This window comes from Fragaria vesca, linkage group LG2 (genome assembly GCF_000184155.1).
Source record: "Fragaria vesca subsp. vesca linkage group LG2, FraVesHawaii_1.0, whole genome shotgun sequence".
Taxonomy (NCBI): Eukaryota; Viridiplantae; Streptophyta; class Magnoliopsida; order Rosales; family Rosaceae; genus Fragaria; species Fragaria vesca.
In genome coordinates this window covers 8,876,509-8,896,021 of record NC_020492.1, presented here as the reverse complement: position 1 = coordinate 8,896,021, position 19,513 = coordinate 8,876,509, and the positions used below count along the sequence as shown (strand labels likewise).

General features: G+C 39.0%; 2 protein-coding genes across 2 annotated transcripts; one reads left to right on the top strand and one right to left on the bottom strand.

Annotated features, from left to right (window-relative positions):
- The first annotated feature begins 6,515 nt into the window (after window positions 1-6,515).
- LOC101303866 (40S ribosomal protein S8-like) lies at window positions 6,516-8,508 on the top strand. Its single transcript, XM_004290111.1, has 5 exons — window positions 6,516-6,589; window positions 6,681-6,753; window positions 7,353-7,695; window positions 7,900-8,069; window positions 8,155-8,508. Exons 1-5 carry the CDS (start codon window positions 6,586-6,588, stop codon window positions 8,237-8,239), a joined length of 675 nt encoding a protein of 224 aa, XP_004290159.1. The 5' UTR covers window positions 6,516-6,585; the 3' UTR covers window positions 8,240-8,508.
- Window positions 8,509-8,605: 97 nt separating this feature from the next.
- Window positions 8,606-12,444, bottom strand: LOC101303573 (probable xyloglucan glycosyltransferase 6-like). Its single transcript, XM_004290110.1, has 5 exons — window positions 11,528-12,444; window positions 11,108-11,416; window positions 10,023-10,313; window positions 9,830-9,943; window positions 8,606-9,635 (listed from the first exon to the last, which is right to left on the bottom strand). Exons 1-5 carry the CDS (start codon window positions 12,242-12,244, stop codon window positions 8,997-8,999), a joined length of 2,070 nt encoding a protein of 689 aa, XP_004290158.1. The 5' UTR covers window positions 12,245-12,444; the 3' UTR covers window positions 8,606-8,996.
- Window positions 12,445-19,513: the final 7,069 nt, after the last annotated feature.

Sequence of the window (19,513 nt, the reverse complement as noted above, 5' to 3'; positions counted from 1 at the left end):
CCAAACAAACATACCAAGCAGGGACCAAATAACCTACCAAGCACTAATCCAATTCTAATGCATGCAAATGGAGGTCAAATCATATCATATCTAAGAGACCAAGCAACGACCTTTTTATCATCTTTGGTTTCTTCTACTAAAACACCAACATTTGCAGGTGCTGCACCATCACTACGTCTCTGTCCAAAACCCCCCAATTCATATGGCCACAGATTTTTTTTGCTTAGCTATCACTACTATATTTATGATCGATCCATATTAATGGTCCTAGCTAGCCAATAATTCAATCCTAGCTAGCCATGCCATTATGTAGTGATATCCCCAACTTGTATTTGTGTACTACTTACTACGTAGCAAAATGATATATAACATGCTGACTTTGTTTATTAATCAGGTGCATATATTATAGTTATATACTAAACATGACAACTAACTGTAAAATTTGGTCTACACCTACCGTTTTACTTTATTTTATGAATCATTCATTTTGAATCCACCACTCCCTGCTTTCCTACTTACCTACTGCTACTAACTGTGTCATTTACAGTTTAAAGTACCAGACCAGTCTCTCGCTCGTTTCGTCTAATTATGTACATTATCATGCTAGCTCTAGCTTATTAGTAGCTGTTCCTTCTTCTTCTCTATTTTTTTTTTGGCGTCAAAGTCCATCCGATCAAAATATATATACACACACACACACTAGCTGTATCAAATTGTATCATACTTTTATAAGCAATACATGAATACATTTGCAGGTGCTGGCAAGACTAATCCCTGGAGCCTAAACCTTCTGGCATACAGCACCAAACACAAGCTAAAGCCATTACTTCATCTAGTTGATCTACACCCCGTAAAACTCTCGCATACATGGTCTAGTTTTTACTTTAACTTTTTATTATTTTGTCTGTTTTCACATACAAAATGCATTTGGAATGCATTTGGCTTGTTGCTCAATGATCACTAGCTTTCATAGCTACTAAAACAATGCATTTTCCTCTCATCCTGATAAAGCTTCATTGGAATATAAGCAATTAAGCAAAGGCAGCATATTATACTGGTGTTCCTGCAGTATGCAGACTAAATTCCGGTATGAATCCCAATTGGCAAGCTCCAAATATATACAAGGTAATTTTCTGATTTCCAGAATCATTAATGTGTTGTTTTCAGTTTAATCTAGGAGATTGGGTACTTCATTACAAAAGTTGCAAGGAATGAGTACCACTATATACTGATGCATGAATTTCAATGAATGGTTTATAAATGTTCAAGTGTAGTGTACATACGGTTCATACATGTTCAAGTGTAGTGTTATTAGATATGGTTCCATATTCTCAAGGGTGATGGTATTATATATATCAACTTCAATGAAGGTAGTCGATTGTAAAAATGATATTGAGTATATTGCAGAGAAAACATAAGAAACCACATAAGAAAGTATACAAAATCCTAATTGGATACTTTCTGAAGGTTGATTAAAATTTCCTAATTGTAAACTTCAATCTCATGAACACTCATCACACAGGGAATGCAAAGATAGCTATATATTAGACTAGGTTACTTCCAATTAGCAAGATTTTACAGTGAAACGGAACGATGGTGTGGATAATGTAGAAACTAAGGCATTTTTGCCACTTCAGTCATTAACAGGGGAAAACACGCATGTGTCTATGTCATAAATTTGATCTGCTGATTAATTCGTTAACATAATTGCACAATTAGTAGTTTCTTCTTATTGCATCTCTTTATGATTGTATGAGCTTAGTTTCAGATGAAGGTTCTGCAATGATCATTTTATGTTCTTCTTTCACAAGACTCCTCTTTTGCATCTAATACTGATATGAATCTTCACAACCTAGCTTATTGATACAAATCACTAACTTCTCTAGTCCCTATTACCCACCTGTACCTTGTCCCATATAAACCTTCCTTTGTATTCTGTATCATGTATAAATAAGCAATACCCACATCCACAAGCACATAATTAAATTCTACTAAACCCTGCCACAGGCCACAGCCAAAAACATAAGCTTATACTCAACCCTAACCAACAGCAAAAATCAAATGCTCTAATCCTAATCATTTACCCATTTGTATCACAATGTCAACTTAGAACTATAAGCTTATGTTTACGCAAAACTCCCAAGTCTAAATTTTGAACATATTTACTTGGCAAAACCCAGAAAAATGATACAAGAAGGCATACAAATATTGCTAAATTCCAAGCTTAGAGATGAACAAGAGGGAGAAATGAAATTGTTTACCTTTGAACCCAAATCGTTTCTCAGATTCGCTAGGCAGCAGACCTCCAAGAGACGCAGCAAAACGAGAAGCAGACCTCCAAGAGAAGCAGCAAAACGATGGAGGCGCAGCAAAGGCAACGCAAACCCACGCAAAGGTCCCAACAGATGCAAAACGATCCGCAGCGATGGAGGCGAAGGCGCAGCAGCGACGGAGGCGAAGGCGATGGAGGCGAAGGCGCAACAGCGACGGAGGCGAAGGCGCAACAGCGACGGAGGAGAATGGAGGCGAAGGTGCAGCAGTGAAGGCGCAACAGTGAAGGCGCAGTGTATTTCTCAGATCGAAGGAGAATGGAGGCGCAAGTCTATACTCAAGTTTTTATGTGATGGTTGAACCGTGTAATTTGTCAAGATTCACAAGGGTACCCAACGTCATTACAAAAAATTCATTAACTCCCCCGAAAGAAAAACGCGCTGGCTTTTAAGGAGAAGGAGGGGGATACCAGCTTCTCCTTTTCCCTTAAAAACACCTTCTACTTTTGAAAGAAGTAGCTTATTTTTAACTTACCAAACATCAAAACCTGGTGTGCTTATAAGCCATAGGAGCTTATAAGCTGCACCAAACGCACCCGATGTCGACTTTGCTGTAACTTTTGATCTCGTCAAGGAGGACTATCATGCTTTACCTGTTCCCGTTGAGGTTGTTATTCAAAGGGGACTGATGGTATTGGGAGGTTCGTTGGCTATTTGGTGCAATACAAAAGGTTGTACAGATGTTTGGTTTATAAAGGACTCTCAGTCTTGGTGTATGAAGCATTCCATTATGAAGTACTGCGAGCCTTTATTTTTCGATGGTGAGAGGTTTCTATGTCTTGATTACTCCGATGAAACTATGTTCTGGTACACTAGAGTCGTCGCCTTCCTTATACTCGAGATTGTGCCGGCCGCTCATTCAACTTTTTTTGTGTGGGAAACCTCCGACTGCTCGATGGTCATCCCGATCGGCGATTGTAGTCCGATCTGTGTTTTGCGGCTAATACATTGGGCGCATTTGTATTTCATTTTGCTGCCATCTATGCTTAGAGGCTTACTGTTTGTTTTTTTTTCTTTCTTCTTTCTTTTGTTTGTGATGTTCATTATCTATATGAACAACTTTGTTCCATTTTCATTCGTCCATACAAGCACCCAGATTTCCTAAACCTTTGCTGAAAGCCTTTTGTATTAGTAGGAAAAATCTTGTTTAGGTAGCTATCCTCTATCGATCACGAGACTGAGGAATGGTCCTAATTGGTCCAACCCTTAATTTTATGCACCAACAAATCTAATGCATTTCTCTGACCTTAGTCTCTATATTGAGAGGTTCGTTATTGGCTATTTGGCGCAGCAGAAATGGATGTACCGATGCTTATGAAGGATTCTCATTCTTGGTGTATGAAGCTTTCTATCTTTTTTTTTTGGTCAAGGTATGAAGCTTTCTATCATGGAGGAGTGTGAGCATTGTTTTTGATGGTGAGAGGTTTCTCTGTCTTGATAGCTCCGGTCGAACTCTATTTTGGTACACTATAAAGACACATGAGACTTGTCCTTATACTTGGTGTACTAGAGGTTCTGACCGTACTGTGGGAAACCTCCGTCTGCTCGATGGTTATCCCGATCGTAGTCCTCCGGCCGACGTGTGCTTTCCACTAATTCATAGATACATGCATTTGTATTTCAATTTGCCACCATCGATCTATGCTTAGGGGCTTACAGTATATTTATCCATGAAGGCGTGTCTTTTTTTTTTTTTTTTTTGTACAAGTTGAATAATTCATTAAGGAGGCAAAAAACCCAAAAGATAAAGCACAACAGTAAAAAGCATATGTTCTCCAGCACAAACCAGGCAATGGTAGTGAGAGGAGAAAACAGAGCTCAAAAAAACAGTAGGAAACACAATGCTTCCTCTATATTACAACATCATTATCCATGAAGGCGTACTCTAGCTAGCTAGTTTTTGTTCATCATTATCCATGACAACTACAACAATTTATAAAACATTTTAGATTTGAAATCAACATTAGTTGACCTAAAAATGAGATTACGAAATAACCCTACTATGATTGGGTTTGTTTGCTGTATAGACATGTATGTCATACTGATACAAATAACCCTACTATGATTGAGCAAGTCCACTCTCTAGGCCTTCGTTGAGAAGACCTGAGTCATGGGTGAGACATAGGTCGCCACGTGACAGTGATTTTGGGGTGCAGTTTCCACTCATGATTTCTGTTTCTGTGTTGCCACGTGGCAATGACTATTTATTGAATTTTATATTAGGTATTTTGAGTGTCAATAATGATTTTATATGTTAATAAAATTATGATTAAATAAACAAAATGACATATTGAAATTAAGATATTTATTCTGTGACATTAACTGATAGAAAATGCCTAGAAAAAGATATATACAACGATTTAAAATCTAAATAAAAACACACAAACATAATAAATTAGGAAATTTTTTGCATAGGATGCAAAAACAGGTAACAAGTATTTATTGCATACATTTTTAAATAGTTTTTCTTAACCTTTTTTTTTCCATTATAGTTATTCTCATTAATTTCTTTCCAATTAATACCCAAGCCATTAAATGATAACAAACTACTATATAACCCTAAATAAAAAAACGTAATATATTTCGACAAAAAAAAAACTAATATATAACCGTAATATACAAGCCATGGGCCCCATCATCCTTGCACAAGAAGACAAAAGCGTGGTATCACGCTGTAGTGGGTGGACGAGGTCCTTCCGTGTCTTACACGCAGCATGCAGCGCGTCATCTCTCCCCACTCCGTGTCGAGAAATATTTAAATGCTACGGGAGGACCACGTGGCAGTCTGACGTGGTCCTACATTCCAATCAAATTTAGACATGTGGATTTTTTACAACTAAAATATAAACAAATATTTTCTATTTTTTGTGAAATGACATTCATGGGTATTTAGCAAGTTCAAACTAGGGTCTAGGGTATAGGGTTTAAAGTTTAGGGTTAGAGTTTAGGGTATAGGGTTTAGGGTTTGGGGTTTAGGGCTTAAGGTTTAGTATTAAAAAAACAACAGAAAACCTAAAATGGTCTTTGACAAAATAGCTGAAATAATTTTTCGTAAAGAAAATCTACATGTCTAAATTCGATTGGAAAGTAGGACCACGTCAAACTGTCACGTGGTCCTCCCGTAGCACTGAAAAATTTCTCCTCCGTGTCAGTGCGTGTGGCGGGCCCCATATCACGGGCTGAGTTGGCATAGGAAGGCCCGGGCCTTTAAAAATGGTGATCTGGGTCATGGCGGGTCTGACCCAGGTGAAGACTCAATGAAGGCTGGGTTATCATTTTTTTTATGGGTGGACTTGGGAAATGGATTAAATTTAGTTTACCCCCTCAAACTTTAGAGCTAAAATCAGTTCAGTCCCTCATCTTCTTTTTTTTTTAATCAGACTCATCCCTAAACTTTTAAATCGCATCAATCAACTCTAAATTTCAAATTTTCGCATGATTGTGATGTCATGTGTTGAGTTGGAGGCGACAAGAGGGTTCACATTTCCGAGAGTAGTTTGCGTTTTTGGAAGAAAAAAATGGAAGAAGAAGAAGAATAAAGAAAAGAAAAAAAAACTTGAAGATAAATTAAAAAAAAAGTGGATGAATAGAAAAATAGTAACATAGTAGTTTGCGTTTTTCGGCAAAAATTAGGACCAAAAACTAAAATGTGGAACCTCTTGTTGGCTCCAACTCAGCGCATGACGTCATAATCAGACGAAAATTTGAAATTTGTAGTTGACTGGGTGCGATTTAAAAATTCAGGGATGAGTTTGATTAAAATAAAAAATGAGAGACTGAACTGATTTTAGCCTTAAAGTTTGAAAGAATAAACTAAATTTAATCTTCTTTTTTTTTCTTTTTTTTTTCTGGGTGTTCTTTTGAGGTGGCTTAAGGCATGGGTCTCATTTTTGCTCTAAGGGTGGACTTGCTCTAAAGGGGAAGCATGTGCATAATTTTTTTTTTTTGGTGAGAAACAACATTCAATTGAGAGCCTAAAGGCACAACATCATGGGAGGTGTTTTGGTGAAGGAGAATTTTCCCTAATTTAAATGATATTGTAAATTCAAGCTGTAGATTCGGTATAAATTTACTAATTTAACCCCAGGTTGAGAAGAAAAGGTATAAAAATAAAACAGAAAAGGTAAAATGACGTAAAGAACCTTCAAGGTAGAGTTGGGGCCTTGTAGGGTTTCACAGCACTCATATTTAAAGTGGGAAAATAGTGAGACCAACTTTAGAACGAGAAAGAGAGCGGGAGCGGCAGTGAGGCAAAATGGGTACACGATCTATCCTCCTTTTGCAGCTTAAGTTGAATTGTTTCAGTTTGGTTTCTGGGTTTTTATGGATTTGTTTATATGCTTTTTCCAGGTATTTCCAGGGACTCTATGCACAAGAGGCGCGCCACTGGTGGCAAGAAGAAAGCTTGGAGGAAGAAGCGAAAGTAAGTCCTTCTCTTTGAAATCTTCTAAAGTATGTTTCTTGGCTTACTTAAGCTCTAGATTATGTTTTGGGGTCTTAAATGTTTCTACTTGTATTATTTCTTGAATTTGATACCCTGAGAATGTGCTTATAATTGTCAACTGACAGAGGGATCAGATCCTTGTTTGATGTTTATATTGTGCAAGTCACAATGTGTTATTGGGAATATGGCAATTTTGTTCTTCCTTACTGAACATGTATGCCTATTGAATCTTGCGATGTCGATATTAGAATAGCTTGTGTTATGGGTACATTTGAATGGCTGTGTGTATTCTTTGTGCAATTTGAACAGAAGAGGCTTGACTGGCTCTAATGACCAATACATGTGCATAATATATGGTGGATTAACCAACTTTGTATAATTTTTACCGTTGCTTTAATCTCTTCGTGTTTTAGAATACTTCTAGAGTTGTATTGTTGCTTATTTGTTCCAGTTTTCTGAGTTAAGAAGGATAAAACATAGTGAACTCTTTTGAAATATCAGTATGCAATTACATAGGGGACTTTGGCTACTTGATGTAAAATGTACTTTTGCTTATACTCCTTTGTTTGGTTTTCAAGATATGAGCTTGGTCGTCAGCCAGCAAATACCAAGATCTCTAGCAACAAAACTGTAAGGAGGATCCGTGTTAGAGGTGGCAATGTGAAATGGAGGGCCCTGAGATTGGATACTGGAAACTTTTCCTGGGGTAGTGAGGCTGTCACTCGCAAGACACGTATACTCGATGTGGTGTACAATGCTTCAAACAATGAACTTGTTAGGACACAGACTCTTGTGAAGAGTGCAATTGTTCAGGTGGATGCTGCTCCTTTTAGGCAATGGTATCTACAGCACTACAATGTTGATATCGGGAGGAAGAAAAAGACTGCTGCTAAGAAGGATGCCAAGGATGTTGCTGCAGAGGTAATAACTTTTTAATACACTCGTTGCATTATATACAGCAGTGTCCTTTTTTCTATTGTTGTTTATGCAGCTGCAATGAGTTTTGGGATAGTCATTATGAAACAGAGATATTTGGGAATTTGAAAGCAGTGTACTGTGTTCTTATACTCTACGAGAATGAAATGAAAATGAATTGCTCTTATTTGTTACTGATGACTATTATAGGAGGCAGATGGCACCACAGAAGAAACCAAAAAGAGTGGCAATCTCTTGAGGAAGCTTGAGAAGCGCCAGAAAGATCGTACTCTTGATTCCCACATTGAAGAGCAGTTTAGTGGTGGTAGGTTGTTGGCTTGCATTTCTTCCCGCCCAGGCCAATGTGGCAGAGCTGATGGGTAAGCATATTGACAGTTGTTTCGTTAATGGTAACCGTGGCATCATTTCAAGTTCATATATCTAACTTTTGAACTTGTATTACAGGTACATTTTGGAAGGGAAAGAATTAGAGTTTTACATGAAGAAACTCCAGAGGAAGAAGGGGAAGTCAGCCGGTGCTGCTGCATAAAATCCTTGTTTTACTACCAACAGGATATGGCATATATGCAACTATCAGAGATTATTTACAATAGCCAAAGTCTTGCTTGTTTCATTTTAGGCATCACTGATTAGTGTTTGAGATTTTGCTCTATCGGGCTTATTTTGATATATGATTATTCTGTACATTGGTACTAAATTTTTCCTGGACAACTTGTTCTGATTTTGTTGAATGTTTAGACGTCTTCTCCTTTTTACCACACCATGTTAAATTGTGGTTGCTCATGTTATCATTCTTCTATTTGAAATCTCAGTCCTTATCAAATCACACGTCATATTTTGCAACCTACCATCAGAAGCAACCAAGTTCACAATAGGAGTTTGGACACATGAATTTCAAACTGATATAATCAATTAATCACACAAATTGTCAATAACACAAGTGTAAAGAATAACAAATGTAATGGTGGAACAATGCCTGCCATTTGGCTCTGGTAACTTGTACACTCACTGGTAGTAAACAGATTTGGCTCCCTGTTACCCTAATCAAAAAAATTTGAGGTGATCTTTATGAAATGTGGCCTGGCAACAATGATACATACAGTATTCTATATGAACTACAGATACATTCCAAGCACAATGGAATGGCTTGAATTGGGGAACTACCACCACAGGAGCATGCACTTTCTCATTCGACCATCAATATGGGCCTCAAAGCTTGTTCGAAGTGTCCTGCACCCCATAGAACATTCCAGGAGCTCAACACTACTCGGAAGCACTACTCCAACTTAACTAACCTGCTCTCCAATCAAATCGAGACCAACCACTAGAAAGGTTATCCCTTGAAATAGTAGGAAGTAAAAGTGAATTCCTTGGGCAGACAGCAAGCTTCTTGCTGAAGCAGTCAACAATACAAAGGCTATTACAAGTTCCTTCCTATATAAACGGTTTCTTCTCCTTTTGCCAGGTTTCTTAGATGTCCCTAGTTTAGTCAGATCAGCAAGCCCCGATTCTGAGGCCGATCTCTGAAGACCAGCTGTAGTTTCCAATAGAGGGTCAGCCTCCTTTTCATAAGCAACTAAATCTGCTTCTGATGATCTTCCTAATTTCTTTGTAACTATCCACTCATAGGAACTTCCAAACTGAAACAAGCCTGATATCATGGCATTGAATTTTGTGACGGACATGGTATTCTCAAAGAGAAGGTAAGGGACGATAAAGGGGAATGAACGCGGTGCGGGAAGGATATTTAAGACGGACATAACTCCAGGAACATAACAAACCACCCATGCTGGTATTTGAGCTTCTGGCAGGAACATGGTCAATGGAAGAATGATACAAAATAGAGTGAATGAATAAAATGGCAGTATAAGCTTCCGGAGGAGGAAAAAGAGAAATATCAAATTTGCCTTCTTGGTCACACTCACCTGGAATGTCAAAACAACAAAACTTATGTTCATTTATGTACTTAAATATGTCACAATCCTCTATCTTTATCATCAAAAGGGCAAATCACTCCATCACTTCCTCACCATTACAGACAATCAAGTCCTTTTAGAAGATTCAGTGCCTTACTTTTTCTATTATTAATATAATAACCAATAGAAAGGAACTAATATACCTTTGAGCGGAGTATGTCAACGAAGCACATGCGAAATAACTGCATTGGACCAGAATGCCAGCGATGTTGCTGTTTCTTGTATGCCTCATAGGACTCTGGAAGTTCACAAAGACACTGAAAAGCCAGCAAGTTAGCCATTTTATTAGCATTAAAATGTGTAAGAAGAAACTTTGGCAATAGAAAACATACATACCTTGACATCATTCAAATATATGAACTTCCATCCACAAAGATGAGCACGAACTGCGACATCCATGTCCTCAACAGTAGTCCTTTCCAGCCAACCACCACATTCCTCGAGGGCCGTAATCCTCCAGACACCAGCTGTACCGTTAAAACCAAAGAAGTTGATAAACACACCATTGACTTGTTGTTCAACCTCAAAGTGGAACGATAAGTTTATATTCTGCAGTCTGGTGAGCAAGTTCTCATCCTTGTTTACAAAAGACCACCTTGTCTGGACCAATCCTAGATCATCATTACCCTTCATGAAAAATTTTAGAACCAATACTTAGTCCAGCAAATGAGGACCTCTCATTTCAAGAAAGAGCAGTTCAAAAAAATCCCTGTTCAAGAGATGAGTACAGCAGCGAACAGTGGGACAGATTAACACTCAAACAAACAAAAATTGTTATAAAAAACACTTTATGTTCAACAGGTGTATATGCAATATCATGTACATGACATTAACAGGATTTAGCAAGTACAAGTACTTATCTGATCAACTTTCTGTGTTGTCATGGCATCTAACCTCATTTAGACACTAACTGCTGTTAAAACAAGGTGGAAATTTATTTAAACCCATCAACAAAAACAAATGCTACATATGCCAACGGTGTGAAACTTGCAGGAAACTCATCTAGGATGACCATGAGTTACTTTGAGCTTGAGAAGATTATGAACACTAGGGTCATGGAGGTGACATAAACCCTAACGACATCACTAGAGAATATTGTGTACTAACTGAATGCTAAATCTTCTTTTCACTTCACTTTAAAATACTCTAGTACATAGATATTCTATATACAGATAGTAATGTCCGGAGATTCAAGTTATTCAGAACAGTATTGCAATCGCAGCAGGAACAGATGATGTCTTAGAACCAACTAGTAAGATATGACTTCCTATGAGAACCACACATGTATTCAAGTATTGTGAATATGATCATAAAGATTGGCTTCAATTCCAAACTGTATAGTCCCATTCTATCCAAGTATACATGTATCCAATATATCAACTCCTTAATCACAAATCTTAACTAATAAGCTCAATTCTTACCTTGAAATAAGGAATGGTCTTCTTCAAGAAGTCCGGTCCTGGCTGAAAATCAGCATCGAATATGGCCACAAACTCATAATTCTTAACATAATCGCAGCTCATGGCAGACTTAAGATTCCCTGCCTTATACCCTGTGCGTATAAGCCGATGTCTATACACTATGGGAACACCCCTTTGCTGCCACTTTTGTACTTCAGCCTTGATAAGAAGCTGAACCTCTAAATCATCGGAATCATCCAAAACCTGCACAAGCATCCTCTCTCTCGGCCAGTCCTGAATACAAACCGTCGCAATCGATTGATGGTACACCTGTCCCCCCAACGAATGCAACCACATTTCAACACTTTCAACACTTCCATTCTAGCTAATTTGTAACTAACTAGTAAATTATAAAGGGATTAGAAACCTACATCATCTTACCTCCCTCTCATTGCACATAGGGATCTGCAACAGCACCATAGGATAATCCTCCACATTCTCAGTCCCGCCCTCCTCCTCACTCGACGGCGTCGTTTTGTACTCCATGTTGGCCTTGGGCTTGACTCGCCGGAACTTGATCCATAAGCATCCGAGCACCAGAACGACGCGGTCCACGGACTGTATCAAAAACAACACAATGCAGACGTTGGTGAAGCTCTGCAGCGGCGGCGCCAGGTAATTGACTCTGACGTGGAGCCAATTGGCGTAGACGATTCCGACGACCTCGGCGGACCTCACCGTCGGCGGACTGAAATGCCAGCCCTTGAAGTAGGCCACGAGCTCAACAAACAACAGCAGGAGCACGAAGATCAGGAAGACCTTGATGACGCGGTAGAGGCGCGAGGAGGACGAGTCGGCCGGCGAATCGGGGGAGGCGATGCGGCGGTTGGCGGTGCGGATGAGGCCGACGAAGGAATTGGCGACGGAGGCAAAGAAGGCGGCGATTTGTTGGAGTTTCAAGAGCCAGAGCCAGGAGAGCTGGCGGGCGCTCCGGGAACGGTCCTTGCCGACCGTCCGATCGGCGCCGGGGCTGCTGATCTCGACGGTGAGTATGTGACCGGCGGAATCGTCGTGGAGGAGGAGGCTGTTTTCGGGGTTGGTTTGTCTCTGCTTGTTCCACCATTCCTGAAACTCGTGGTTGTTCGGCGCCGGAGACATGTATAAAATTGATAATGGGTTGGGTTCTATATATATAAATATATAAATATAAATATACTGTAGGTATTCTTGTTGTTGTTGTTGATTCTCAGATCTGTGTGTATCTAACAAGGTCGGTCTGTGTGTTTGTTTGAGTCTGTGTGTGTGATTTTGCTATGTGGAGGAGAAGAGAGGGAGAGAGAGGCTCTTCTACTAAATTTAGTAAAGGAGGGAGGAGGAGGGAGGCTTGTTGACATTTCCCTTTTTGTTTCTTCTTTTTTTCACTCTTTCTGTTTGTGTGTGAACATGTAATGTGACTCTTCTACCTCTTTCGTTTTCTAATACACCCGCACGCGCGCCAAGCACTCAACAATGCTTGGGCTTTCATACAAAATTACATTTTTACATGTGGGTTTTTGTTTTGTGACACTTTCTGATGGGATAGTTTGGGACTTTGAGAGATAAGGTTGGGATTTGACTCATTTGAGATTTCATTTTGGTGTCCTAGAGTGAGGGACCGTGGGTTCGGGTCGGTTCTGTTTGGTTTCGGATAATCCGTTTTAAGTTGCGACATATTTGGTGTTGTCTCAGTGACATGGGAAAAGGTTTTTTGATAGAATTGGACAAGGAAATAGTTAAAATTAGTAATTGACTTACCTCATTTCTGTTGTTGGTCACAAATGCCATGTCCTAGAATTGCCTATGCTAGATTTCAAATCATGATTGTGCTTTTGATTTTTCACTGACTAATTGACCAACCCATTAATATCTTGTAGTGGTTATAATTTAGGTGCCACTAGTTTGACCCAACAGTAACCAAGCTGGATAAGCAATAAGGGAGCCCAATGATGGTCCAACAGTAACCAAGCTGGACAATTTAGTGATTAGATAAGCCTCTTCAATTGGGCTTGAAAGAATTCCGTTTCTTTTTATTTAAAAAAAATGCCCAACATGGGCTTAATTAGTTGGAAGAAGAAGGCGTGCATTTGAGATTAGATACTAAGAAGTAAGAACAGTCCACATGCAAAATGGCACATTCTTTGCCATCTAATGCTTTAAAAATTAAAATAAAATCAAAAAACCAAAAGAAATAAGAAATGAGCTTATGCTTTGCCAGTCCACTGCATCAGCCTTCTGGAAATCCCTCACTAATTTTGCCCTCTCGTTGTCATTCTCATGATCCTTCCTCTCTGCAAGAAGCGTCTTCTCCTTATCATTCTCCAACTTGTCCCGAAGCTCTTTCATTTTGGCAACATGCTCTTCCTTCAAGGAAATCAGGTGAGCCTCGAACAACGATGTTTGGGATTCCAGCACTCAGATCCAAGAATTCGCCCTCTGCAGGGAAAGTTGAGAAACAACATAGTCAAAAATCCTGGTCCTCTCTTGAACTAGGCCCACCGTCTCCTCCCACTCTCGGACAATCTACAAAGCTCGATCAAGCAGAAACCTCTGAAGCGTCAAAACTTGAAAAAGGGATGACTGAATGAGAACCTTGCAAGTACTAGAGCTAAACAAAAACATGAATTTCGAATAGTTTCCTCACAAGATTGGCATCGTAAAGCAAAGCACAGGCTTAACATTCCAAGTTCGACGAAGGAGCCTCAGATTTGGGAATTCCCGCATCAGCTGTAGAAGGGCATTCTTTCTGAAGGTTAACATGTAAGTAGGATTGTTTATCTTTGTCTCTTCAACCTTGTTTTTCCCCAATTTGGGAACGTTATCTGTAGCTCTCGAAAGAGATCTCTTGATACACTTAAAAGTTTGGACCGGTTCTCAACCTCCCTTCTCCTCTTGGAAGAAGGTATATGAGCCAAAACAAGTGAATTCCCCCTCTCATCCATCTATCTCTAATAGATCATTTGAAAGAGAACACATGACATCGAGAAGCCACCGAAACGACCGCAAGATGTCTGGAATCCCATACACAATCTTCATCAACTCTATATTGGAATTTTTGACGTGATATTTTAAAATACAAAAATTATTTATTGAGGTTAATTGTAGTCAATTAATTGGTGCTTTGATTTCCAACATAACCTTCATTCCATAAATATGTCTGTTACATTTGTAACACATATTAACTCTTTCTTGTCCGTTACAAAGACTAAAGTTATGATTAATTAATGCTCAGTATCATGACTTGTAACTAATCTTCCTTGTTGAGCTATATATATATCCCTATCTTCATGACCATGACATATACATATATAACAGTTGTACATTATCACTATAATATTCTTCTCATTGGTCTTCTCATTCTACTTGATCATATGCTCTCTTATTCATCTTTCAAGTGCCAAAGAAAGTTATCAAGCGGTTCTAGGATCCGAGTATTGCGAGTGTACGTTTACGAGGATCAACGGTTGTTATACCCTGGAGGGTAGACGCCATAAACCTATTACACCGAGACATTGTCTCCGAGGAGCGAAATCTACTCTTAAGGGCAGTGTTTACACGCCTCAACCTTAAACATTTTCCTGAACAAGTGTTTGACTCAAGCTTCATAATCAAAAATAAGTATTTATATTTTGTTATTTTATTGTTATTTTGGCATCATTATAAGTATTATTATTTGTTAATAATTTTGAGTATTCATGTGATTTTGTAGGTGACAAAATCTGATGGCATTATTAACATCCATCGACCCAAATCTTCCTACACTCTAAACCACCCCCCCCCCCCCCCCCCCCTCCCTTTCTCCTTACCTGGCCACTTCTCGCGTCTCTAAACATAAGAGGGAAACATGCGGAAAGGATATTCCTGCCCAAGACGCCAACCTCTCTTAGGGGCCATAAACCAGTAGGGCTTCCACCATTCCCTAGTCGACTTCAAAAGATAACGGAACTAAGATGAAGTAAAGTCAGGCCTTGCCTAGAACGATATATAGTGGTGCTTGCAATCCTAGATCTTTATTGAGTACATGACCTTGAATTCTTCCAAACCAAGACTCAGGCTGAACCAAGTAAACATTTGATCAAAGGCCACAAGCACCTTTATCGTTCTCAAAGTTAGCAAAACCAAAGGAAGCTTGAAAGCCTTAGCAAACCGCGACTTGATGAACAATGATATCGTAAAGGTCAGCCCAGCAACAATATGCATATGGCATATTTCGTGGGGTTCTATCATTCTCTCCTGAAGCGCAACTCAAGAGTCAGAATAAAAGGATAAGATGATCTCAAATTCCTCAAAGTCACCATGATAATAAGCCGAAACAAGATCCTTCAGCTTGGATCCGAATTGGACTTTATTGGATAGGTAACCTCAACAAGATTAGGGCAACAACTAACGAACTTGCCTTTTTTTTTTTTGGAAAATGAAGAATCTCTTGGCAAAGGAAGACAACAAAATTGATTACGAGTAGAGAGAAACAATATGAGGATCCCGACTTATATAGTGAAAGCTCCAACAACAAAGTTCGTGTGGATGTTACCTATTGTCAGGAGCCAATCCGAATTTCATCCTGAAACCCGAAGTAAATCCTACGGGATCCACCTCCAAGAAAAATTTACCGAAAATTCGTCGTAACCTCCTTTGAAAATAGACAACACTAACCTGAAAATCCAGACAACACTTCTATACCCAACCTTCCAAAATATAAATCATACACAAACTTCCAAGTTACTTCTAAAGTAGATTCATGAGTCTTAACACACAACCGAAATATTATACAATACTCAAAGTAGTCAGAGCAACTAAAACTAGAGGAAGCAAGAAAATACACGTGTAGGTTAAACAGGTAAACTACTGGTGAAAAGTGGTGGTGATGTTGGTGATTATGCCTCGCCTCCTACTAGTATCGACCTGAACTCTGCAGACTGGGCATTTAAAAACGAAGGGCCCAGGGGAAAACATTTGAAAATGTTAGTGAGTGGACAAAATAAATTTAAAAGAAAATAACAAATAAAATAAGATATATTTATGCTTTCCCGATTTAATTTAAAAAAAAAAAGCTATGCTGCATGCGACAAGCTTATAAGCTTTTAACTCATAAATTGGCAAATACCAAAAATACGTGACTAGCCCCGCTAGTCTCCAATACTTAAAAATATTAAGCCTCCTGGGCTCTAGAATATAAGTATGTATTTACACATGTCATACTCCTTGTATGAATTCTTGTGAAAGATATAAATTCATACAAGGCTACTACGCTTGCGTCCCACGCTCACGTTACACCATAATGGCGGCTTAGTGCTACGCCGCTAAGCCACTAAGGCGGAAAAGACGGGTGTATATACGTGCTGCATATCCCCTATATGAATACCTACATTTATATAGACCCACGCTCACGTCACACCATAATGACGGCTAATTGCTACACCATTATGGGGGGAAAAGGCACATATGGCTAGCTAGCATTTATATACATATTATCCTCATAATTATACATATATATTTATATATCTACCGAAAATCCTATTTTCGGTAACTCTCCAAAACGAATAAAAATTGCCAATTTAAAAAGAATGACCCATAAGCTCCAATAACAAGAAACTGCTCACCAACAAACCATTGCATGCATATTATTTAAAATAAAAGTCCACTCACAAATTTAGGCCTAAACTTGACGTCAATCCAAGGTCTCTTCAACTCGAGCCTCCTCACGTCCTGTTCAAAATATATAATTAAGTCTCCAACTAAAAATTCAATACTTATATAAATAGGCAAGAATAAAAATGAGCCTTATACAACACTCGTCATTGCCCAACTTCTCCATTCTTAAAACATTAAGGCCCGAACTTCACCACAAGCACCGACAACCTTAAAGCAACTTTCTAGATTTTAAACATTGATAATCCAACGGCCGGATTTTATCCTATTAACCGCCAAGTTCACCAATCTTTGAAAAATCTCAAACCTAGCCAAAACTCCTCCAAAAATTACAACTTCATACCATTAACCTCCTCTCAACATAACAAATTTAATAACCTAAAAAACTACCCAAAAGAGGTGGCGCTGCCGTCTGCTCCGCTGGCAGCAGCAGCGGCCAGCCAACCCTTCTCCGGCCACCTCTAATGCTCACCAAATTTTAGCACAATCATCCTCTCAATAATCTAAACAACTTTCATAACTACCACAAACACCAATTCCAAGCCTAGATAGGGTAATCAAACCAAAACAGTAAAAATCCAAAATTGGAACCCTAGAATTTCAAACCTTCGAATCTCCTTACCTAGATCGAGTTAGGTTGAAACATTTTGAGGTTTTGTTGTACTAGAAGAGAGCTTCCAAAAGAGACAAGTAGCTCTAGCTATGGTGGCCGAAAAAGGAAGTTCTGACAAGATGAATCCGACGGTGATGACACGACTTTCCGGCGTGATTTCTCCCTCAAGGCCGACCAGCCACCTACCTAGACTTGAAGATGATGTTTCAAGCTTCGATTTGATACCAAGATCGCCACCTATCTCGGCCGGGGAAAATGGCAGATGGCAGCGAAGAATTTCGACGGAGGAGAGAGAGGGAAAGGGTAACTTCTGATTTCTACCTTACCCCATCTGGTAAGTTTCTCTTTTTATACCCCCGACTGAAATAGTAACTTTACATTTTACACCATAACTTCTATATACGAACCCCGATTTTAACGTGTAGCATGTTGACGGATATTAACATCCTTTACAACTTCCTTTAAGAAATTTTTCCAAAATATAAGAAAGTCAACTCTAGGGTCTTTAAATAGTAAACGGTTACTTAAAATGGTAAAAGGTCAAAGTAACTCAAAAGTAAGTCAAAGTAACTCAAAAGTAAGTAACCAAAATTTACTTTAAGAATCGAAATGTGACACCTACTGAATAAAATGGTCCCGGTAAGAGTGGAAATGGGAAAACGCAATAGTGACTCTTTTTACAATGGAATTATTGAAGAAATCTTCATATCGTACCTGCACCGAGGAAACCTCGCCATAGTTAGGGGCAATTGTGGGGACATGGATTCTCACAATATGGATCTCCTAAGCTCATAGAAGATTGGCACCAAATCATGAGAAAGACTAAGAGAAAGGCATCAATTTAGGTATTCTTGAACTTAGGGAATACCTTCATCTCCAGTATCTAAGGTTCTAAAAGTTCCCGCCTAGAATCAATTAGTCCCCGCTTAGGCGCTAAACGGCATTGCACCATTCCGATTATGGTTTAGCCTTGAGAATTAGGCGGGAAGCTGAAATTTGGCCAACTAATCTGTCTGACTGGCTGACTAGTCCACCTAATTGGCGCCACGGCCGCTTAAGCATTTGGCAGGTTAGGCACTCCGTCTTTTTTTCTTCTCCATTTTTTTAAAACTCCCAAAACTTTAGAGAACTTCAAAAGGAAGATTTTCACTATGGAGGGAGTAGTACAAGACACCATTTTGTACATATTTTGAGTATTTTCACTATTTTTGAACATTATAAAACATTACATATTTTTATTCAAACAATTATTTGTCATAAAATTAAATAAAAATTAGAAGAAAAAAAACCGCCTGGTCACTACATTGTCTCCCCACTAGTCCTCTGGGGGCTAGTCCTTGGTTTTCCTCCCGACTAGCATCTAGCGTTTATTAGAACCTTACCAGTATTAAGGAATATTCGGCTCGCAACAAACACCTTTTAGAACTAGGAAAGAAAAGAGTTCCATTACGGCAAGAATCCCCACGAGATCTTCCGATGACACATGCCTGTGGAATTTGACATTAACACAGATGACCTAAGATGGATGGTGAATCTAACCACACCTCCAATCTTGAATCACACGTGTCAACCTCATGGGCTTCGATACCTTAGACCCGAAACAACCGAATGCTTCTATAAATAAAAACTTTAAGTCACCGTGTTCAGATAACGCATTCGTACTGCAAAGCTTGGTTACTGACTTAAGCTTCAAAGGGTGTAAGTTTAGTTCCACGCTGAGCCTGGATTTTGTTTTGCGGGTTCTCGTAACGATGAGAGGGATTACCAGCCGACCAAATATAGCCCTCACACTTCCCGTTGTCCTCTCTCGAGTCTCAACATGGGAAATGTGTCCACTAGCCGGCAAGGGTTTAGATCGTCATCGCTCTACTTCGCCAAACCCTAGGTTTTGATATTTTTACAGGACACAATGACCCACGATATTTTTAACCTTTCGACCATATTATGTGAAAATAATTTTCTTAGGAGGTTGTTAATTGTAAATATCATAATGTGATTGTAATTTTTTTTTTTTAAATAGTCAGTTATGACTTTTATAAATTTGGGTAAAACGAAGGCCTGAAGTAATCATTATCGTTGTCGGAAGAGCGTCGTTGTCGTTGCCTCGATCCACACGCCATGATGAAACG

Excerpts from the sequence above, each read along its gene's own strand:
- LOC101303866 (XM_004290111.1), top strand. Across the intron at positions 7,696-7,899 it reads CCAAGGATGTTGCTGCAGAG|GAGGCAGATGGCACCACAGA; the intron begins GTAATAACTTTT and ends TGACTATTATAG. Across the intron at positions 8,070-8,154 it reads CAATGTGGCAGAGCTGATGG|GTACATTTTGGAAGGGAAAG; the intron begins GTAAGCATATTG and ends CTTGTATTACAG.
- LOC101303573 (XM_004290110.1), bottom strand. The coding sequence starts at position 12,244 with ATGTCTCCGGCGCCGAACAACCACGAGTTTCAGGAATGGTGGAACAAG. Across the intron at positions 10,314-11,107 it reads AGACCATTCCTTATTTCAAG|GGTAATGATGATCTAGGATT; the intron begins GTAAGAATTGAG and ends TTTTTCATGAAG. Across the intron at positions 9,944-10,022 it reads TATATTTGAATGATGTCAAG|TGTCTTTGTGAACTTCCAGA; the intron begins GTATGTATGTTT and ends CTGGCTTTTCAG.